The sequence below is a fragment of the Oncorhynchus mykiss genome, chromosome 26 (assembly GCF_013265735.2).
Source record: "Oncorhynchus mykiss isolate Arlee chromosome 26, USDA_OmykA_1.1, whole genome shotgun sequence".
Lineage (NCBI taxonomy): Eukaryota > Metazoa > Chordata > Actinopteri > Salmoniformes > Salmonidae > Oncorhynchus > Oncorhynchus mykiss.
Window position 1 is genome coordinate 50,788,575 of NC_048590.1, and position 23,772 is coordinate 50,812,346.

General features: G+C 42.7%; 2 protein-coding genes across 5 annotated transcripts in view; one reads left to right on the forward strand and one right to left on the reverse strand.

Moving 5' to 3' along the window:
- Positions 1 to 2,943: 2,943 nt before the first annotated feature.
- Positions 2,944 to 14,607, forward strand: LOC110527008 (peroxisomal membrane protein PEX16-like). 3 transcript variants are annotated; one of them, XR_005039903.1, is made up of 11 exons: positions 2,949 to 3,988; positions 4,659 to 4,694; positions 4,812 to 4,888; positions 5,392 to 5,525; positions 7,942 to 8,039; positions 8,363 to 8,443; positions 8,726 to 8,872; positions 9,178 to 9,250; positions 10,014 to 10,167; positions 11,341 to 11,405; positions 11,597 to 14,607. XR_005039903.1 is itself a non-coding variant. In XM_036964507.1 (11 exons), exons 1-11 carry the CDS (start codon positions 3,862 to 3,864, stop codon positions 11,653 to 11,655), a joined length of 1,017 nt encoding a protein of 338 aa, XP_036820402.1. In that variant the 5' UTR covers positions 2,963 to 3,861; the 3' UTR covers positions 11,656 to 14,607. The 3 variants fall into 3 exon arrangements, 2 of the variants coding, with proteins under 2 accessions (XP_036820403.1, XP_036820402.1); XM_036964507.1 differs by having other exon boundaries at positions 2,963 to 3,988; positions 10,014 to 10,133; XM_036964508.1 differs by lacking the exon at positions 10,014 to 10,167 and having other exon boundaries at positions 2,944 to 3,988.
- A 1,179-nt stretch (positions 14,608 to 15,786) lies between these two features.
- Positions 15,787 to 23,772, reverse strand: part of LOC110526801 (ADP-ribosylation factor GTPase activating protein 2) — a 28,679-nt gene continuing 20,693 nt past the window's right edge. For both annotated transcript variants that reach the window (XM_036964506.1, XM_036964505.1), the window contains 3 exons: positions 20,035 to 20,125; positions 19,100 to 19,221; positions 15,787 to 17,442 (listed from right to left, as the gene is read on the reverse strand). In XM_036964506.1, coding sequence (XP_036820401.1) covers positions 17,422 to 17,442; positions 19,100 to 19,221; positions 20,035 to 20,125 — 234 coding nt within the window. In that variant the 3' untranslated portion in view covers positions 15,787 to 17,421. The remainder of the gene's footprint in view (positions 17,443 to 19,099; positions 19,222 to 20,034; positions 20,126 to 23,772) is intronic.

Here is a 23,772-nt window from a genome sequence, read left to right on the forward strand (position 1 = left end):
TGCAGAAAAAGGATTTTCAAATCACATGAGAACCAAGGATTAGTTCGATTTTTTACCCTAAGTCAGCCATGAAGGTAAAAATTGATGAAAAGAAAGAGATCGCTAAAACTGGGTCCATTATGCAGTTTACGGATAAAAGCTCTGAATATTAAAGGTCATGGATAAAGGCTTGCTCTGAGAAGTGTTTATAATTTCTCTTTAGAGTTATACGTGGGTCAGGGTTTTTTAGCCTAGTATCTCTGATACTTGCAATAGGGCAGTGGTCACTGATGTCATTAGCAAATAACCCACTAGATATACAGTGCCTTGCGAAAGTATTCGGCCCCCTTGAACTTTGCGACCTTTTGCCACATTTCAGGCTTCAAACATAAAGATATAAAACTGTATTTTTTTGTGAAGAATCAACAACAAGTGGGACACAATCATGAAGTGGAACGACATTTATTGGATATTTCCAACTTTTTTAACAAATCAAAAACTGAAAAATTGGGCGTGCAAAATTATTCAGCCCCTTTACTTTCAGTGCAGCAAACTCTCTCCAGAAGTTCAGTGAGGATCTCTGAATGATCCAATGTTGACCTAAATGACTAATGATGATAAATACAATCCACCTGTGTGTAATCAAGTCTCCGTATAAATGCACCTGCACTGTGATAGTCTCAGAGGTCCGTTAAAAGCGCAGAGAGCATCATGAAGAACAAGGAACACACCAGGCAGGTCCGAGATACTGTTGTGAAGAAGTTTAAAGCCGGATTTGGATACAAAAATATTTCCCAAGCTTTAAACATCCCAAGGAGCACTGTGAAAGCGATAATATTGAAATGGAAGGAGTATCAGACCACTGCAAATCTACCAAGACCTGGCCGTCCCTCTAAACTTTCAGCTCATACAAGGAGAAGACTGATCAGAGATGCAGCCAAGAGGCCCATGATCACTCTGGATGAACTGCAGAGATCTACAGCTGAGGTGGGAGACTCTGTCCACAGGACAACAATCAGTCGTATATTGCACAAATCTGGCCTTTATGGAAGAGTGACAAGAAGAAAGCCATTTCTTAAAGATATCCATAAAAAGTGTTGTTTAAAGTTTGCCACAAGCCACCTGGGAGACACACCAAACATGTGGAAGAAGGTGCTCTGGTCAGATGAAACCAAAATTGAACTTTTTGGCAACAATGCAAAACGTTATGTTTGGCGTAAAAGCAACACAGCTGAACACACCATCCCCACTGTCAAACATGGTGGTGGCAGCATCATGGTTTGGGCCTGCTTTTCTTCAGCAGGGACAGGGAAGATGGTTAAAATTGATGGGAAGATGGATGGAGCCAAATACAGGACCATTCTGGGAGAAAACCTGATGGAGTCTGCAAAAGACCTGAGACTGGGACGGAGATTTGTCTTCCAACAAGACAATGATCCAAAACATAAAGCAAAATCTACAATGGAATGGTTCAATAATAAACATATCCAGGTGTTAGAATGGCCAAGTCAAAGTCCAGACCTGAATCCAATCGAGAATCTGTGGAAAGAAAAAACTGCTGTTCACAAATGCTCTCCATCCAACCTCACTGAGCTCGAGCTGTTTTGCAAGGAGGAATGGGAAAAAATGTCAGTCTCTCGATGTGCAAAACTGATAGAGACATACCCCAAGCGACTTACAGCTGTAATCGCAGCAAAAGGTGGCGCTACAAAGTATTAACTTCAGGGGGCTGAATAATTTTGCACGCCCAATTTTTCAGTTTTTGATTTGTTAAAAAAGTTTTAAATATCCAATAAATGTCGTTCCACTTCATGATTGTGTCCCACTTGTTGTTGATTCTTCACAAAAAAATACAGTTTTATATCTTTATGTTTGAAGCCTGAAATGTGGCAAAAGGTCGCAAAGTTCAAGGGGGCCGAATACTTTCGCAAGGCACTGTATATTTGTGAGGTGTATTTGTTAAGATAAGGTCTATTAATGTAGATTTTTGGGGGTCTTTTGGATTAGGATGGGTAGGTATAGTTATTAGTTGAGTAAGATTTAGTTTGTTACAAATATCTTTTAATTTAAACAGTGCTGGCATCAGCCAGTCCAGATTGAGATCTCCGATAATCAATAATTCAGAGTTTACATAATTAGACATTAACTCAAACAATTTGCTTAGTGCAGATACCGGATCTGAGGGTGGGCGATAAACTCCCGCTAGCGTTAATAGTGCATTATGACCAAGGACCACAGTTAGAACTAAGCATTCATACTGTTTCGGAACAGAAGTTGAAATGGACACAGTGACATCTAGGTTGCATTTAACATATATGGCAATACCTCCTCCTCTACCCACTGTGTAGACATTATACCCAGCTAACAGAACATCTGAGTCTGGAACAGAGACACACAGCCAGGATTCAGATATAATCATTATGTCAGCATGTGATGTATGTTGTGTAGTAAGCTGTTAGTAGCCTATGTGCCTCACCCTAATAATTTGGTCTATTTTCACCTTTTCATTTCTCCTACTGTTCTGACTTGGTGGTGCACATGTAGCCTATAACCTGTTTTTTAGAACTGTAATCATTGAATATTGTAAGAGCTTTCATTGTCTGCTTATATGCCCCCTTTATTTATCATACGATTCTGACTTGGTGTGCAGGGAGAACACTGTAAGAATGGCCCATGTTCTGAATTCTGTTGCTGTACATTTCAAAAGTACTGAACAAATTGTTATATTGACTACGTCCGTCCTAGCTCGCTCATTACTGTCCTATTCTAAATTACGGATTGCCTCTGATCCGCTTGTCGTTCCTTTATGACATAGTTTGTACATCTCAATTGTCATTAGAAACCACATTTGTTTAAGCAAGTCAGCCATATCAGCTATGTTTTCTTTAAAGGCAGTAAATGAGACTGAATGAACTGTTTCGCTGCCAGACAAGGCTCTGCTGATAGCCAGGTGTAGCAGTGGTAAGGTGTTGGGACAGATTTATGTAGGCCCTAACAGTTGCACCTTTTGCCACCGTTATAGTGCAGTTAATGTATTGTTTAGTGTTGTGTTGTGTAGTGGCTTTGGCGGTATGCATCCCACTTTTTTTTTTGCCAAAATTTGACCAAATTGCAACTACATGTGGACTCCATTAACTTTACAAAAATCATGTGATCAATGGTCATGTCATTTTTATTTATGAAGTCGCTTCTCAACAACTGCACCATGCAGTCACCTGCATTGTGGGAGGCACTATGTGCAAACCAATAATTTTGTGTTTGGTTTGACCCACGCGACGTTGCCAAAGACTTGAAAGAAACAGGAAAAATCTTTATTGCGATTCTAAAGCTACAGGGAATAGAAAATAAAATTATATTTGAGACTTATCTCTAACCAAACGGTTATAGACAATAGTAGCTATGTTGACACTACCATGTTGATCTGAGCCCTGCTGTTGGAAAACCACTGGTGTCCGACTGTTGGCTGTCGGAGATGCACCTCCCTGACCTCACTCGCCGACTTTAGTCGACAGTCGACTTCGCCTTGCTTACTGCTCGAACACACTCAAAACCTTTGCCTTCGGCGCCCTGTGCAGTCAGTTTCTCCTTGTCACAAGAAGGGACGTACTATTTTCACGCTCCTTCGATAAAGCTACGACCGGAAGTGATTATCGTAGCAGGTTATTAGACTATTTTCGCCAACCCTAACCACAGATATAACAATCTTATTCAGATTGGTGCCCTAACCGTTTTCCAAACATTAACCATAGTGTCAATAACCTGCTACGTTTATTCTAACATAATACGAAAAAGTTACTTCCGGTGTTTTTCGTCACAGGAAGCAGACTTCAGTTGAGGAAGTATAATGTATCAGTACATGTTTTGATTTAGTAGTTTAGTGCAATGTCTAAACTGTACACCGAGAAACTGACCCGGCTCTACGAGCGGTATCGGGAGTACGTTACGAAGAACCCTGCAGCGACCGGACAACTGGAGAGCACCGTAAGAACGCTGTCGTACCTCATTTCAGGTGAGTTTAAAAGTGAGAGCCAGAGCGAGTGGCTTGCTGCGTTCAGAAACATCTGGGAACTCGGAAAAATACGAGGTCAAATCATGACGTCAGTGATATTTTTTGTCGGAAATTCGGAGCTACAGAAAGAGGCCTGATTTCCCCGGTTTGGATGACCGTTCAAAAATGTTTTTCAAGTCGGAAGTAGTTTTTTTTCTTCCCGAGGTCCCATTTGTTTTTGAACGCACTGAAGTCGAAGTGGGAGATTTCTGAGTTCCCATCTGTTCTAAGCGCAGCATAAAGTGTTTCCAAGTTGCCAAGCTAATTGCCTACACCTCTTCCCAAAACATTGCCCATGCATCGCCTGATGTGCCTCTCAACACTACAATCTCGTGTTTGATTATGAAAACAAAGGAATGTTATTCTCTAATTCAGCATATGAAAAACCGTCACAGCAAAGCATCTGATGCATGATTCAGAGTGCAAACTTTAAATATAACTATTTGTCATAGTGTTGTCAGTAGTCCTGTGTAGAGTCTGGCATGGCCCATGGGCAGGTAACTCTACCTTATGAAATGTAATAATTATCTGAACTATCTAGCCAAGTTCTTTGATTGGTTCTCTGTTGAAACAACATTACAACAGTTTGACATACCATCAGTCCTCAAGTGTTTTTGTGTCTATTTCACAGGGCGTTTCACTGACTCCCATGAAATCTCTGAATTGGGTAGGTTAGCACCTCACCTCACAGTTAATGTTTTATTGACCGCAGTAGAACCATGAACCAGAAGCATTCAGGAACCTCAACTGTTGGATCAGTTTGTTGTTGTGTGTGTTTTTGCAGTGTACTCTGCCTCCAACCTGCTGGTGCTGCTTAATGATGGCATTCTGCGCAAAGGGCTGTGTCGAACCCTTCCCATGGTGAGGTCAATCACATTAGTCTAACCTTACCCATGGTGAGGTCAATCACAATAGTCTAACCTTACCCATGGTGAGGTCAATCACAATAGTCTAACCTTACCCATGGTGAGGTCAATCACAATAGTCTAACCTTACCCATGGTGAGGTCAATCACAATAGTCTAACCTTACCCATGGTGAGGTCAATCACAATAGTCTAACCTTACCCATGGTGAGGTCAATCACAATAGTCTAACCTTACCCATGGTGAGGTCAATCACAATAGTCTAACCTTACCCATGGTGAGGTCCACATTAGTCTAACCTTACCCATGGTGAGGTCCACAATAGTCTTACCTACCCATGGTGAGGTCCACCTTCACCTGGTCAATCACATTAGTCTAAATATGTGCTGGGTTGTGTTCATTAGGCACAACATGGAAGAAAACACTCTGAAACAGGGAAGTGCTATCGGAACTGACTGTGCGATCCCTGACCGTGTGTGTGTGTGCGGTTGTTTGTTCAGTCTCTCTCTCAGCAAAGGCTTCTCACCTGGCTGTCAGTGGTGGAGTACATGGAGGTGTTCCTGGAGATGGGGGCCACCAAGCTGTGGGGGGAGGGAGGTCGCTGGCTGGTCATAGTGCTCATCCAGATCACTAAGTAAGTAAGGAATGAAGGAGCCCCTCGTGGAGCGATATCTAACCAACGCTTTAACTTCATCCCTTTTGATCGATCTTCAACATGCTGTATAGTGCACAAAGTAAAACAAATATGCAGGGATGAGTAAAGACACTGAGATATGCAGGGATACATGGATTAGTAAAGACACTGAGATATGCAGGGATACATGGATGAGTTAAGACACTGAGATATGCAGGGATACATGGATTAGTAAAGACACTGAGATATGCAGGGATACATGGATTAGTAAAGACAATGAGATATGCAGGGATACATGGATTAGTAAAGACAATGAGATATGCAGGGATACATGGATTAGTAAAGACAATGAGATATGTAGTGATACATGGATTAGTAAAGACACTGAGATATGCAGGGATACATGGATTAGTAAAGACAATGAGATATGCAGGGATACATGGATTAGTAAAGACAATGAGATATGTAGTGATACATGGATTAGTAAAGACACTGAGATATGCAGGGATACATGGATTAGTAAAGACACTGAGATATGCAGGGATACATGGATGAGTTAAGACACTGAGATATGCAGGGATACATGGATTAGTAAAGACACTGAGATATGCAGGGATACATGGATTAGTAAAGACAATGAGATATGCAGGGATACATGGATTAGTAAAGACAATGAGATGTAGGGATACATGGATTAGTAAAGACAATGAGATATGCAGGGATACATGTATTAGTAGAGACAATGAGATATGTAGGGATACATGGATTAGTAGAGACAATGAGATATGTAGGGATACATGGATTAGTAAAGACAATGAGATATGTAGGGCTACATGGATTAGTAAAGACAATGAGATATGTAGGGATACATGGATTAGTAAAGACAATGAGATATGCAGGGATACATGGATTAGTAGAGACAATGAGATATGCAGGGATACATGGATTAGTAAAGACAATGAGATATGCAGGGATACATGGATTAGTAGAGACAATGAGATATGCAGGGATACATGGATTAGTAAAGACAATGAGATACGTAGGGATACATGGATTAGTAAAGACAATGAGATATGTAGGGATACATGGATTAGTAGAGACAATGAGATATGCAGGGATACATGGATTAGTAAAGACAATGAGATATGCAGGGATACATGGATTAGTAAAGACAATGAGATATGCAGGGATACATGGATTAGTAAAGACAATGAGATATGCAGGGATACATGGATTAGTAAAGACAATGAGATATGCAGGGATACATGGATTAGTAAAGACAATGAGATATGCAGGGATACATGGATTAGTAAAGACAATGAGATATGTAGTGATACATGGATTAGTAAAGACAATGAGATATGCAGGGATACATGGATTAGTAAAGACAATGAGATATGCAGGGATACATGGATTAGTAGAGACAATGAGATATGCAGGGATACATGGATTAGTAAAGACAATGAGATATGTAGGGATACATGGATTAGTAAAGACAATGAGATATGCAGGGATACATGGATTAGTAAAGACAATGAGATATGCAGGGATACATGGATTAGTAAAGACAATGAGATATGTAGTGATACATGGATTAGTAAAGACAATGAGATATGCAGGGATACATGGATTAGTAAAGACAATGAGATATTTAGGGATACATGGATTAGTAAAGACAATGAGATATTTAGGGATACATGGATTAGTAAAGACAATGAGATATGCAGGGATACATGGATTAGTAAAGACAATGAGATATGTAGGGATACATGGATTAGTAAAGACAATGAGATATGTAGTGATACATGGATTAGTAAAGACAATGAGATATGTAGTGATACATGGATTAGTAAAGACAATGAGATATGTAGTGATACATGGATTAGTAAAGACAATGAGATATGCAGGGATACATGGATTAGTAAAGACAATGAGATATGCAGGGATACATGGATTAGTAAAGACAATGAGATATGTAGGGATACATGGATTAGTAAAGACAATGAGATATGTAGTGATACATGGATTAGTAAAGACAATGAGATATGCAGGGATACATGGATTAGTAAAGACAATGAGATATGCAGGGATACATGGATTAGTAAAGACAATGAGATATGTAGGGATACATGGATTAGTAAAGACAATGAGATATGTAGTGATACATGGATTAGTAAAGACAATGAGATATGTAGTGATACATGGATTAGTAAAGACAATGAGATATGCAGGGATACATGGATTAGTAAAGACAATGTCAGCCTGTAGGCCTGTAAGTGCTTTTCTTTAGAATGTCTCTGATTGTTGAAAAACGTCATGGTTACTGGGATGTTATGTTGCATGGTGTTACATTCCATTTCTCGCCTTCCACCTCACTCCCCTCTCTGTTCTTTCTCTCTGTCCAACATTTCTCCAGAGCCGTCTTGCGCTTCCTACTGCTCTTCTGGTACAAATCTGGCATGCAGACTTCCCCTCCTATTACCCCACTGGACAGGGAGGCACAGCTCGGCAACGGTAACACAAGTCAAGAGTTTGCACGTCAGACACATTTTATGTTGAACTCATTTTTTTTGGTTTAAAATGCAGGGTGTCTGGCAGATACAGCTATATCCAAACAATATGACTTAAACATGACTCTCTTTGTTCATTTGATTCAAAAACAACTTTGGGACAGTTTTGTGTCCGCTTCTTGTTCTGTTATCTCATTGGCTATAAACAATATGCCAATGTCCTGGGTCGCACCAGGACCGGACCATATACTTCAGAGTTTACAATCCAGACAACCTGGAACTACTACTTGGACATAAATATATTTCTGTACCTCTCCCTCCTTACAGATGAGGACCATGATGACCACCAGGATGACAGCTCCTTTGTAGGCCAGCGGTCAGGGAGGGTGATGAGGCCATTGGGCAATGGTAAGACTACACACGTTCCAGTACAATGTTTGTAATCAGGACCGTGCCAATACTATTTATTAGGAATGTACTATCTGTCCCTTACCTCTGTCTGTCTGTCTGTCTCTGTGTGTCTGTCTGTCTCTCTCTTGTCTGTCTCTCTCTCTCTCCTTTCTGTCTCTCTCTCCTCTCTGTCTCTCTCCTTCTCTGTCTCTCTCGGTCTCTCTCTTTCTGTCTCTCTCCTTCTCTGTCTCTCTCTCTCTCGTCTCTCTCTTTGTCTCTGTCTCCTCTCTCTCCTCTCAGCTCCCTCTGTGCAGGCCCGTCTGTGGGCAGCCCCCAGTAGGGAGAAGAGGTGTGCTGTGGAGGAGGATCTGACCTCTAGTCCCACTGCCCTGGGGGTCCAGGAGACCATAGCAGAGTCCATGTACATCGGACGCCCGCTGGTACACTGTATCCTTCCTAGTCTGGGACTCTGCCACAGGGACACTAGAGAATTAAATGTGCACAATGTCATCACATGATTACTGCCTCTATAGATTGTGGTCTGGTACGGCAGCTATAAAGTACATTGGCTGAAATGGTTGCATGATTCCATATCATACCTCTGTATGGCCTAGAAGCATTCTGTTCATCTTAACAGCACATCCCTTACTAGTGGAATACATCACTGCACTGTATATACAGTATACTAGTATTTGAACTGGTAAATGAAACCAAGGATTGTGTGTTTTCCTCAACGCTGCTCCTAAACACAGTGCTCTGCCTGGGAATGTGTGGGAGAGGCTCCTGGAAGCCATGGCTCGTGTCTGGAGCCATGGAAATGACCAGGTAACCATGCTTTCTTCTCTTTACACTGACACGTGCTAAGAGGAATCACAAAATAAATACACACACTGACTGGACACATGATATGTGTTCCACTATTAAAACAAAATAGCCGTAGACATACTCTTCTATACAGGCCATTTAAAAGCAGTGTCATGAAGGAGGCACTGGTCTGTTCTCTTACCCCTGGTCTGTTCTCTTACCCCTGGTCTGTTCTCTCTCCCCTGGTCTGTTCTCTCCCCTGGTCTGTTCTCTCTCCCCTGGTCTGTTCTCTCTCCCCTGGTCTGTTCTCTTACCCCTGGTCTGTTCTCTTACCCCTGGTCTGTTCTCTTACTCCTGGTCTGTTCTCTCCCCTGGTCTGTTCTCTTACCCCTGGTCTGTTCTCTCTCCCCTGGTCTGTTCTCTCCCCTGGTCTGTTCTCTCTCCCCTGGTCTGTTGTCTCTCCCCTGGTCTGTTGTCTCTCCCCTGGTCTGTTGTCTCTCCCCTGGTCTGTTGTCTCTCCCCTGGTCTGTTCTCTCTCCCCTGGTCTGTTCTCTCTCCCCTGGTCTGTTCTCTCTCCCCTGGTCTGTTCTCTCTCCCCTGGTCTGTTCTCTCTCCCCTGGTCTGTTCTCTCTCCCCTGGTCTGTTCTCTCTCCCCTGGTCTGTTCTCTCTCCCCTGGTCTGTTCTCTTACCCCTGGTCTGTTCTCTTACCCCTGGTCTGTTCTCTTACCCCTGGTCTGTTCTCTCCCCTGGTCTGTTCTCTCCCCTGGTCTGTTCTCTCCACAGTTTTGGTTTGATGAGTGACACTAAATCTCTGAACCGGCGGGAGAGGGCGGAGGTGAGGAGGAGAGCCTTTCTGCTTCTGTACTACCTGCTCCGCTCCCCTTTCTACAACAGATTCTCTGAGTGAGTAGAATCAGATCTACAACAGATTCTCTGAGTGAGTAGAATCAGAACTACAACAGATTCTCTGAGAGAGTAGAATCAGAACTACAACAGATTCTCTGAGTAAGTAGAATCAGAACCACAACAGATTCTCTGAGTAGAATCAGAACCACAACAGATTCTCTGAGAGAGTAGAATCAGAACTACAACATATTCTCTGAGTAAGTAGAATCAGAACTACAACATATTCTCTGAGTAAGTAGAATCAGAACTACAACAGATTCTCTGAGTGAGTAGAATCAGAACTACAACAGATTCTCTGAGTAAGTAGAATCAGAACCACAACAGATTCTCTGAGAGAGTAGAATCAGAACCACAACAGATTCTCTGAGAGAGTAGAATCAGAACTACAACAGATTCTCTGAGTAAGTAGAATCAGAACTACAACAGATTCTCTGAGTGAGTAGAATCAGAACTACAACAGATTCTCTGAGTAAGTAGAATCAGAACCACAACAGATTCTCTGAGAGAGTAGAATCAGAACCACAACAGATTCTCTGAGAGAGTAGAATCAGAACTACAACATATTCTCTGAGTAAGTAGAATCAGAACTACAACATATTCTCTGAGTAAGTAGAATCAGAACTACAACAGATTCTCTGAGTAAGTAGAATCAGAACAACATATTCTGAGTAAGTAGAATCAGAACTACAACAGATTCTCTGAGTAAGTAGAATCAGAACTACAACAGAAAACTAAATGTATGCTGTTTTATAATTCTCGTAGATATATTTGATGGCTTACACATTGGATGGTTCTTTCATCAAGCATGTTCCCACCTATAAATATCTGGGCTTGTAGCCTACAAAACTCCCTACATCTCAACTGTCTGGCGCCTATAGGGCAGTTTAGGACTTTAGTGTTGAAAAAATGTAATGAATTGTAACTGTTTGGATTTAATGTAAATGATTGTACAGTATTTGTGGTGTTTGAAGCTGTAGTGTTGATTCTGTCATTTTGTATTTGTCGTATTGTTGTCCTCAGGGGCACCATTGTAAACTAGACTCTGGTCTTAATGGGTTCCCCTGAATAAAATACATTCTGAGCAAGTCAAATCAAAACCAACAGATTCTCTAGAGAGATTCGTTTACCATGATGACCATTGAAACATGGCGTATTTTCAATCACGTGTGCTGCTTTTTAAACCTTTCCATTTTGTTTCACGTAGGACAAAGATCCTGTTCCTACTCCGATTTCTGGCAGACAATGTTCCCGGCGTCGGGCTGGTTGCTCGTAAGTGTTTACTTTTTATAGAAACCAAGTCTCTGAAAATGGGATGTATTTGTTCCGTTGTTTACCTTTGTTGGTGGTCCACTCTCTGCTGACATGCACTGTGGCTTCCAAATTCTGCCAGTCTGCATCTTGTCAGTTAATGTGTTCATTGTCCTGATTGGCTTAACCTTATCCTCCACTTGTCCTTCCAGGCCCTCTAATGGATTACCTACCTGTCTGGCAGAAGATCTACTTCTATAACTGGGGCTGAGGGCAAGAGGTGGTTGAAGGTCTCCTGGCCAGCTGGATAGGGATCGACACTAAAGAGGGAGACTCAGTAAACTACAGAGCCAGAGACACACAGGGACTCAAGTCCCCCACAGACTCATTGGAAACCTGTGCTGGTTACGCTGCTGTATTTCAACTGGGGACCCTCAAATCAGATCCAACATGCAGTTCTGTTGCTAGGGCATGCCAGAGTACCTTACAGATCCTTCCGTTCTGTTACTAGGGCATGCCAGAGTACCTTACAGATCCTTCCGTTCTGTTACTAGGGCATGCCAGAGTACCTTACGGATCCTTCCGTTCTGTTGCTAGGGCATCCCAGAGTACCTTACGGATCCTTCCGTTCTGTTGCTAGGGCATCCCAGAGTACCTTACGGATCCTTCCGTTCTGTTGCTAGGGCATCCCAGAGTACCTTACGGATCCTTCCGTTCTGTTGCTAGGGCATGCCAGAGTACCTTACGGATCCTTGCCTTTTGCATTCCCACCTTGTTCTTTTTTATAATTTGAGTGATTTCCGTCATATCTTCCATCAGACTGATCTTGAACCAGTGATTATGATGAATTGATGCTGATTGTGTGATTTAGTTTTCTCCTTTTGTAAACTATACATTACCCAGCAGTGTTATTGAACCGAGTGGTAGGAGATATCTTTGGCTCCGCTGGGTATGATCACCATCTTGTCAGTCAGTTTTGCTGTCTGTCACTGGGAACAATCCCTCCTAAATGTCTCCAGTTAAACAACCCACTACAGCTAGCCCTGATGGGTTCTGTGCAGTTGGTCCTACAGCATTACAGCGAATGACTTTGAGGCTGGTTGAAGTTCTCTCTATGGGGCTGTTCCAATATCTCCTTTCTCCCAAAGTGTGCCCTTGTTCACTCCTTCCACAAATCTAGATTGGCATTTGGCATGGGCTCGTGGGAGTTTCCACCATATTTCGTATACTAGTCACTTCCTTTCGACTCGTTAATTGGAGGAAGGAGAGAATTGGGCCCTTCTGTTTGTCAATTTGTTTTTCTTCCCACTGTGCCAATGTATGTGACCAAGATATGAAATCTAACATTTGTATATTAAATATGCTGTATTCTAAATAATTGATATTAACTACCTAATTTATGTACTTTTTAAAAAACTAGGCAAGCCAGTTAAGAACAAATTCTTATTTACAATGACGGCCTAGGAACAGTGGGTTAACTGCCTTGTTCAGGGGCAGAATGACATTTTTACCTTGTCAGCTCGGGGATTTGATCTAGCAACCTTTCTGGTTTCTGGTCCAACGCTCTAACCACTAGACGACCTGCCGTCCCATCTAATTGTTACTTAATTGGGGTTGAGAATTAAGAATCGATTTTTGTAGTTTATCCAGGGTACTTGAGAACAACCATCTGGAAATACATTGAAACCAGGTAGTTTTCCCTGTGTGAAATAAATAGTTGAAGATGATTGGGGAAAGTGGAATATTGTGGCTCTGAGTGCCTTTCAAAAGTTCACTTACCAGAGGAAAAAGGAAAGGTCTAATGTACTTATTTGAAATTGTGCGAATGTTTTTTTAAATTTATGAATCCTACAAATGTGTTCAATAAATCGGCAGAATAATAATCTGGTACCACCCAGTCATTGTGTTTATCTTAGGTAGGTTTTCACAACTACCATTCATTTGCTGTTATGTAATGTGCTACTACGGCTGTGTTTACACACACAGTACAAATCTGATTTGTTTTTGACCAATGAGATCAGCTCTGCAAAAGATCTGATGTGATTTGAAAAAAAAAGATAAGAATTGGGCAGCATTTGTAAACACAGCCCATGAACTTAAGTCAGCAACCACAGTGATGGATTTCAATCTTTATTGACACAAATCTAACTTTTTTTGTAGCCTACAATAAATATCTTGTTTTGATGGGTCATTGGGATAGCCATTCTTCATCACTAGTGGGACATCCAGGGAGACAGACCAGGCCACATGAGGGCACACACTCAAACCCATCCCCATGGTGACAGCCATGGGTGAACACGCTCAAACCCATCCCCATGGTGACAGCCATGTGTGAACACACTCAAACCCATCCCCATGGTGACAGCCATGTGTGAACACACTCAAACCCATCCCCATGGTGACAGCCATGTGTGAACACACTCAAACCCATCCCCATGGTGACAGTCATGGGTGAACACACTCAAACCCATCCCCATGGTGACAGCCATGGGTGAACACACTCAAACCCATCCCCATGGTGACAGCCATGAGTGAACACACTCAAACCAATCCCCATGGTGACAGCCATGAGTGAACACACTCAAACCCATCCCCATGGTGACAGCCATGGGTGAACACACTCAAACCAATCCCCATGTTGACAGCCATGGGTGAACACACTCAAACCCATCCCCATGTTGACAGCCATGGGTGAACACACTCAAACCCATCCCCATGGTGACAGCCATGGGTGAACACACTCAAACCCATCCCCATGTTGACAGCCATGGGTGAACACACTCAAACCCATCCCCATGTTGACAGCCATGGGTGAACACACTCAAACCCATCCCCATGTTGACAGCCATGGGTGAACACACTCAAACCCATCCCCATGTTGACAGCCATGGGTGAACACACTCAAACCCATCCCCATGTTGACAGCCATGGGTGAACACACTCAAACCCATCCCCATGGTGACAGCCATGGGTGAACACACTCAAACCCATCCCCATGGTGACAGCCATGGGTGAACACACTCAAACCCATCCCCATGTTGACAGCCATGGGTGAACACACTCAAACCCATCCCCATGTTGACAGCCATGGGTGAACACACTCAAACCCATCCCCATGGTGACAGCCATGGGTGAACACACTCAAACCCATCCCCATGGTGACAGTCATGGGTGAACACACTCAAACCCAAACTCAGTCCTGCCCTTGCACTACACAGCTGATTAAAAAAAAAAAAAACACTCGTCAAGCTTTGAATATTTTTTTAAATCAGCTGTGTAGCGTTAGGGCAAAAACCAAAACGGGGCCCCAGGATCAAGTTTGGGGCTTTCCATAAAAAACACTGACCCCAACTAACACACGGGCTGTTAGAGAAGCAGGAGCTGCCTTTTGAGAATCCTTCCCCCGTCAACAGATGGCCATCAGTGGAGGCTGCTGAGAGGAGGACGGCTCATAATGGTCGGAGCGAATGGAATGGCATCAACCACCTGGAAACCATGCGCTTCATGCCGCTCCAGTCATTACCACAAGCCTGTCCTCCCCGATTAAGGTGCCACCAACCTCCTGTGGTGTATATCAACCTAAGGGGACTGTCCACGAGGGTGTAACCTTCTCCAGTCCATTACTGCTGCGATGCAGCCCGGGAATGAGAGCCTCAACTCTGTAACGATCATCTCAGCAAGCACCAATAAAATAGACAGAAACCATGAAATGGAAAGGGACCTCCATACAAAACAGACAATTGTGTTAAATTACTTTGAACCGAGTGCATATCTAGAGCTATGGAAGGTGCTAGATCAACCCCCGCTACTACTGCCAATGGTGACATTCAAGGTCATCTTTTTTTTGTAGTTGCAGAACAATTGTCAATCTATATATATATCAATCTTCTGAGATACACAGCGCAACTGCAAGAGAGACAACCTGGCACACCAACCGTTGTTATAATGCAATTCCACCTTCCAGGCTCTGTGATACCACACACCCTGTCTGTTCGCGATGAGATATCAGATAGAAATGTATTGTGTAGAACACACACCAGTCGGGAACAAGAGGTAATCACGTCACCTCTATGTGTATTACAGTGCCTTGCGAAAGTATTCGGCCCCCTTGAACTTTGCAACCTTTTGCCAAATTTCAGGCTTCCATTTGCCACATAAGACATTCGCGACCGGACCATCTCAAATAGTACTGAGGTGGCCCTGTTCTTGACGTTACACCTCGTTTGACCAACGGTGGTAGGCTCCTCTTACCCGGTCTCTCATTTTCATAGGCAGGTCACCAGAAATAAATATCAAACGACAAGGGACCGAGTGACAGCCAGGCTCTGTCCAGTCACAGGTTTCACAACAATCTGATGAGCACGTCTTCCATTAGTCATTGCTCCTGCCATTCAACAAGACGGTACAGAATGAGGGATCAAACTCCCATTTAGAACAGAATGAGGGATCAAACTCCCATTTAGAACAGAATGAGGGCTCAAACTCCCATTTAGAACAGAATGAGGGATCAAACTCCCATTTAGAACAAAATGAGGGATCAAACTCCCATTTAGAACAGAATGAGGGATCAAACTCCCTTTTAGAACAGAATGAGTGATCAAACTCCCATTTAGAACAGAATGAGGGATCAAACTCCCATTTAGAACAGAATGAGGGATCAAACTCCCATTTAGAACAGAATGAGGGATCAAACTCCCATTTAGAACAGAATGAGGGATCAAACTCCCATTTAGAACAGAATGAGGAATTAAACTCTCATTTAGAACAGAATGAGGGATCAAACTCCCATTTAGAACAGAATGAGGGATCAAACTCCCATTTAGAACAGAATGAGGAATTAAACTCTCATTTAGAACAGAATGAGGGATCAAACTCCCATTTAGAACAGAATGAGGAATTAAACTCTCATTTAGAACAGAATGAGGGATCAAACTCCCATTTAGAACAGAAACTCAATAGAAAAGAGCATTATGCAGAAACACAGCTGAGTTGCATTCCCTCCCATGTCTAAGTAACTTATCTTAGGGTAGAAACAAAAGACCGTGTGAACTCAGATCCAGGTCTTCATGTATTCTATACAAGTGTGTTTCTCAACATTAGAGGTTACTATGGCTTCCCAAAGTTTGTGTGGTGTGATTCTGTAAACCCAGTGACTGGTCAAGTATGGACTGAAGGAGACCACCATCCACATTCTTACCAGCATCGACCATTCAGTCAAAGCACCCGATCATTCCTAAGAAACACACACACTGAACTCTTTCCATTGACAAAGGCTGAAAGCCAACAATTCTTCTGACCCGACTGAAAACCTTTCAGACCCTGGTGAAGAACTCATATTGCACTGCAAGATGGGCTAGGTATAACCCCCCCCTCCGTTCCCCGTCCATCTCCTGACCTTGGTAGATTGCGTCACTCAGTCAGAGTGGAGGTGTTGTGTTTAGAGTCATGCTGTGTGGAGTTCAGTTAAAACATTCTTACAATGGAACTTTGTGTGATTAACTCGACTCCATTCGACCAGAGAATGTCATCCGTTGTCATGGTAACTAAAATGAAGAGAGATAATCAACCGTACTGGACAACAGCTTCCCTTTGATGATGCTAATGCTGAATGGTTAAACGTCTGTTAAAACAGCGAGGTTGAAAACACACAGTAAAAACAATGTCAAAAAGCATAGTTCAACAGAGAGGATTGGTTATCATATCATTCTTAGAGAATACTTTATATCGTTTATATTTTGTTTGAAATCAGAGACCAAAACAGTATAGAAAACAAGACTAGTTAGAACAGAAAAAAAAAATACTTTACACCTTCCAGAGCTTTCTTCGCTGAAAATAAAACTTTGTCTCACTCTAAAAGGTGGATGGACAGACACGGTGTAGGGTCTCCCTCCATTCATGCACTCTCTCTTCCCTTCTCTCACTACAGATACCAGTCAGTAGTGATGTGCTCTGTGCCCCCCCTCCCCTCCACTCTCTGTCAGTATGACGTCATGGCTCCCTCTCCCCCTGCAGCTGGGTGTTGGTCATCCTGGTCTCTTCAGTAAGCGCCATAGCGATCCTAACACAAACACAAGAAGCTGGGTCAGCACACTAAGATCCATCTAGTGAGTTTTCCTACCAATACTAGAGAACCAAACTGAAGAAAACTGACAAACAGGGAGAGACCACCTGGACTTGTTCAATACAAATGCTCAATTTCCCTTTTCAGTTGTGTGTCCTACTAGACAGGACAATAGAGTTTCTCTGTATGTGTAATTGTGTTGAGGTGTCTCTGGTCCTGTAGAGTTTCTCTGTATGTGTAATTGTATTGTGTTGAGGTGTCTCTGGTCCCGTAGAGTTTCTCTGTATGTGTAATTGTGTTGAGGTGTCTCTGGTCCTGTAGAGTTTATCTGTATGTGTAATTTTATTGTGTTGAGGTGTCTCTGGTCCTGTAGAGTTTCTCTGTATGTGTAATTGTATTGTGGTGTCTCTGGTTCTGTAGAGTTTCTCTGTATGTGTAATTGTATTGTGTTGAGGTGTCTCTGGTCCTGTAGAGTTTATCTGTATGTGTAATTGTATTGTGGTGTCTCTGGTTCTGTAGAGTTTCTCTGTATGTGTAATTGTATTGTGTTGAGGTGTCTCTGGTTCTGTAGAGTTTCTCTGTATGTGTAATTGTATTGTGTTGAGGTGTCTCTGGTCCTGTAGAGTTTATCTGTATGTGTAATTGTATTGTGTTGAGGTGTCTCTGGTCCTGTAGAGTTTCTCTGTATGTGTAATTGTATTGTGTTGAGGTGTCTCTGGTTCTGTAGAGTTTCTCTGTATGTGTAATTGTATTGTGTTGAGGTGTCTCTGGTCCTGTAGAGTTTATCTGTATGTGTAATTGTATTGTGTTGAGGTGTCTCTGGTCCTGTAGAGTTTCTCTGTATGTGTAATTGTATTGTGTTGAGGTGTCTCTGGTCCTGTAGAGTTTCTCTGTATGTGTAATTGTATTGTGTTGAGGTGTCTCTGGTCCTGTAGAGTTTATCTGTATGTGTAATTGTATTGTGTTGAGGTGTCTCTGGTCCTGTAGAGTTTCTCTGTATGTGTAATTGTGTTGAGGTGTCTCTGGTCCTGTAGAGTTTATCTGTATGTGTAATTGTATTGTGTTGAGGTGTCTCTGGTCCTGTAGAGTTTCTCTGTATGTGTAATTGTATTGTGTTGAGGTGTCTCTGGTTCTGTAGAGTTTCTCTGTATGTGTAATTGTATTGTGTTGAGGTGTCTCTGGTCCTGTAGAGTTTATCTGTATGTGTAATTGTATTGTGTTGAGGTGTCTCTGGTCCTGTAGAGTTTCTCTGTATGTGTAATTGTGTTGAGGTGTCTCTGGTCCTGTAGAGTTTATCTGTATGTGTAATTGTATTGTGTTGAGGTGTCTCTGGTCCTGTAGAGTTTCTCTGTATGTGTAATTGTATTGTGTTGAGGTGTCTCTGGTCCTGTAGAGTTTATCTGTATGTGTAATTGTATTGTGTTGAGGTGTCTCTGGTCCTGTAGAGTTTCTCTGTATGTGTAATTGTATTGTGTTGAGGTGTCTCTGGTTCTGTAGAGTTTCTCTGTATGTGTAATTGTATTGTGTTGAGGTGTCTCTGGTCCTGTAGAGTTTCTCTGTATGTGTAATTGTATTGTGTTGAGGTGTCTCTGGTTCTGTAGAGTTTCTCTGTATGTGTAATTGTATTGTGTTGACGTGTCCCTGGTCCTGTCACCTGTATGGTGTTCATGACGCCATTGGCCAGCACGGCCATCTTGCCCGCCACAGTCTTCACCCCCTGTTTGAACTGAGCAATGTCTGGCCCTGTCGGCAGCACACTCTCATAACCTGCTGCCCCTACAGAGACAGAGATAGAACTGTTATGAGAATTTTGTTATCAATGTTCATAAACTTCAATTAATCTACTCAGTCTGCAACCCAGAGTTTGTAAGATTCTGGTTGAATGAAACAGACAAGAGTCCCAACTTACAATAGTCAAAATGTTTATTCACGGGAACGTTCTCCAGTCCATTATACAAAAACATCCATTTTATCCTTGCTCCTTACTTACATACATACTTTCACACAAACAGTAGATATCCTACGCACATACATACACAAAAACAGTAGGTGAGTTTTATCCTTCTCCGTAATTCTCACCACTGTGTATCACTACCCAGCCGACAGTTCCATTCCCCCCAGATTAGGGAGACCTTGAGAAGTACTCCCTGTCCTCATAAGTTTATCCATAGTTCTCACCACTGTGTATCACTACCCAGCCGACAGTTCCATTCCCCCCAGATTAGGGAGACCTTGAGAAGTACTCCCTGTCCTCATAAGTTCCTCAGAGTTCTAGCCAGTTCTGTTCAAACACAGTTTAACTGTTCTCTGTATTTTCTTAGGTACACACATACATACACACACATTTCTCTCTCTCCCAGTCCAACCTAGTTGGACTTATGTTTAATACTTTAATTATTCCTTATCCATGCTACATAAACTATAATCCCAAATGGTTAAGTTTCAGGATAGAAATATTTAATCATTATCTATAAACATATAAATTATTTTATCACAAACACAAACATTAACAAATACTCAAACACACTCTCATAACTTGCTGCCCCTACAGAGACAGATCACAAACACACACACAACATTAACCCTTACCTGTGTCACGGTCACTCCCGTCCCCAAACAGGTCAGCAGAGCTGATGGACGTGTTGCCAGACAGGCCCTCCAGACGTGTCTTGGCCTCATACTGGGGAATGACAGAACACCATCTCATTAGACTAGACAACACCATCGCATTCGCTTGACTAGGCAACACCAACGACACAATCTCACTAGTTTAGGGCTGATCCCATTTAGACTGGTCGATTGTTTGGTCAATATGCTGCTGGTCGACCAATATTTCTTTAGTTGAGCAGTCAGTCGCAATATTATATATATTTTTTAATTGTACACCTGATTGGCGCCTGTCTGATTGGACTGATCCCTTGTGGTGGCCGTGGAACAGTCCATGACTAAGACATGTGCTACTGAAATTCTATACGATTCCATTACATAAGAACAATGGTGCAACACTAAATAAAAATATTATTTTATAACAAATGCGTTTGGATAGCAGTCGCTGTCCGCGGTTCTGAAACATCAGTGCGCTGTTGAATTGGCGCCTTTTCCTGGACCATGTTGCTATGTGGATAATAGCAGAGTTAACCAGCGTATTGGTGTTGAGAACAATGCGACGGAGACAGCGGTGGAGTGAGGAGACGAGGAAACAGCCCTTGCCTAAATTGTCTAGTCACAAAATGCCGGATACAGCAATTTCACAAATTAGGCAATAAAAAATGTTTCATACGTAACCTTACTTCTCACACGTGTTTACATCCCTGTTAGTGAGCATTTCTCCTTCGCCAAGATAATCCATCCACCTGACAGGTGTGGAATATCAAGAAGCTGATTAAACAGCATGATTCATTACACAGGTGCACCTTGTGCTAGGGACAATAAAAAGGCCACTCTAAAAATTTGCAGTTTTGTCACTCAACACAATGCCACAGATGTCTCAAGATGAGGGAGCGTGCAATTGGCATACTAGCTGCAGGAAAGTCCACCAGAGCGGTTGCCAGAGAATTGAATATTCATTTCTCTACCATAAGCCGCCTCCAACTTCGTTTTAGAGAATTTGTCAGTACGTCCATCCTGCCTCACAACCGCAGACCACGTGTTTGGCGTCTTGTGGGCGAGCGGTTTACTGATGTTCTCAACGTTGACAGAGTGCCCCACACATGTAGTGGGGGGATGGTATGGGCAGGCATAAGCTACGGACAACGAACACAATTGCATTTTATCGATGGCAATTTGACTGCACAGAGACACCGTGACGAGACCCTGTGGCCCAATGTCGTGCCATTCATCCACCGCCATCACCTCGGCCCCATGTCGCAAGGATCTGTACACAATTCCTGGAAGCTGAAAATTTCCCACTTATTCCATGTTGCCCATTGAGCATGTTTGGGATGCTATGGATCGACGTGTACGGCAGCGTGTTCCAGTTCCCGCCAATATCCAGCAACAATGACAACCGTTGAAGAGAAGTGGGACAATATCCCACAGGCCACAATCAACAGCCTGATAAACTCTATGTGAAGGTGAGGTGTCATGCTGCATGAGGCAAATGGTGGTCACACCAGATACTGACTGGTTTCCTGATACACTCCCCTACATGTAAAAAAATATATATTTTGGTAGAAAGAACAGAATACTCTCTGTCGACCAATATTTGAATTTATTTTACAGGGACAGCCCTACATTAGCTAAACTAGTCAACACCAACAACACCATCTCATTAGACTAGACAACACCATCTCATTAGACTAGTCAACACCTGTTCAGGAGTCTTATGGCTTGGGGGTAAAAACTGTTGAGAAGCCTTTTTGTCCTAGACTTGGCACTGCGGGTACCGCTTGCCATGGGGTAGTAGAGAGAACAGTCTATGACTGGGGTGGCTGGGGTGTTTGACAATTTTCAGGGCCTTCCTCTGACACTGCCTGGTGTAGAGGTCCTGGACGGCAGGCAGCTTTGCCCCAGTGATGTACTGGGCCGTACGCACTACCCTCTGAAGTGCCTTGCGGTCGGAGGCCAAACAAATGCTGTACCAGGCAGTGATGCAACCGGTCAGATGTTGCAGCTGTAGAACCTTTTGAGGATCTCAGGACCCATGCCAAATCTGAGGGGGTTTCCTGAGGGGGAACAGGCTTTGCCGTGCCCTCTTCACGACTGTCTTAGTGTGTTTGGACCATTCTAGTTTGTTGTTGATGTGGACACCAAGGAATTTGAAGCTCTCAACCTGCTCCACTACAGCCCCGTCGATGAGAATGGGAAAGTGCTAGGTGCTCCTTTTCCTGTAGTCCACAATCATTTCCTTGGTCTTGGTTACGTTGAGGGATAGGTTGTTATTCTGGCACCATCCGACCAGGTCTCTGACCTCCTCCCTAAAGGCTTTCTCATCATTGTCGGTGATCAGGCCTACCACTGTTGTGTTGTCAGCAAACTTAATGATGGTGTTGGAGTCGTGCCTGGCCATGCAGTCATGGATGAACAGGGAGTACAGGAGGGGACTGAGCACGCACCCCTGGGGAGCTCCAGTGTTGAGGATCAGCGTGGCAGATGTGTTGCTACCTACCCTCACCACCTGGGGGCATCCCGTCAGGAAGTCCAGGATCCAGTTGCAAAGGGAGGTGTTTAGTCCCAGGTTCCTTAGCTTAGTAATGAGCTTTGAGGGTACTATGGTTTTGAACGCTGAGCTGTAGTCAATGAATAGCATTCTCACATAGGTGCTCCTTTTGTCCAGGTGGGAAAAGGCAGTGTGGAGTGCAATGGATATTGCATCATCTGTGGATCTGTTTGGGCGGTAAGCAAACGACTACTTGGCGTCATGAGATAGCCTTTTTCTGCTCTCCAGAATAAAACCACCACCTTGAGAATTTAACAACAGACCATGTTTCCCTCCATTACGAGAGGACAAAGGTTGCAGACCAGCTTACCTCGATAATGAGAGGGCCGAGGTTTGAGACCAGACTGCTGAATCTTTTAACCATACCACGTTGTTAAACTCTTAGACTATTGATACCGACAGAATAAGAACAAGTCTTTGATATTAATTACTAGTCTGCAGCTAGGAATTCGGTATCATTGAATGTGAATACCGACAACCGCTGAAACACCTTTTCTACAAAGACATTAATGAATGTCACTCTGAACTATCTATTCTAACCACGATAGAGAGAGAGCGGACAGACTCCATCAGAAACAAACTTTTCAACAGAGATCCCGACGATACACTGAGCGTAAATATATATATTGATTGCAATTGTTCCCGAATGAGTGAGCATTCATGTGCAAAGGATTAGCATTTCAATTGTTATAATTATCAACTTTGTTGTGTCTTTTATCTCAGTTGACCCCCACTTCCCTTTTGTACACCAAGCTGCGATGCTGGTTTACCCCCCTAGGGAAACTCCGTTATCATTTCCTTGTAACTATCTACTGTTTGTTTATGCATTTCTGTGAATTACTTAGTTAGTAAATAAATGATTTTAAGACAATTGATGTATAGATGACTCATAGTGAAGACTGGGTTCGTGCAGATAACCAACAATTTACAACGTTTGGAATGAGACTAACGTGAGGTAAAGAAGAATTCATTAATCAGAAGACTATTGATCAGATATGAAAATATCTGAAAAGTTATATTAGGAAAATTATAACTTCGTAATCTGAATATTTTCCATGGTGACCCGACTTCCTAGTTAATTACAGTTACATGACTAATCAGTTTAATCACGTAATAATAATTAGAGAGTTATTTGATAAATAGGTCTTCAGTTTTAATAATGCCAAAGA

Excerpts from the sequence above, each read along its gene's own strand:
- LOC110527008 (XM_036964507.1), top strand. The coding sequence starts at position 3,862 with ATGTCTAAACTGTACACCGAGAAACTGACCCGGCTCTACGAGCGGTAT. Across the intron at positions 4,889-5,391 it reads TGTGTCGAACCCTTCCCATG|TCTCTCTCTCAGCAAAGGCT; the intron begins GTGAGGTCAATC and ends TTGTTTGTTCAG. Across the intron at positions 8,040-8,362 it reads GGAGGCACAGCTCGGCAACG|ATGAGGACCATGATGACCAC; the intron begins GTAACACAAGTC and ends CCCTCCTTACAG.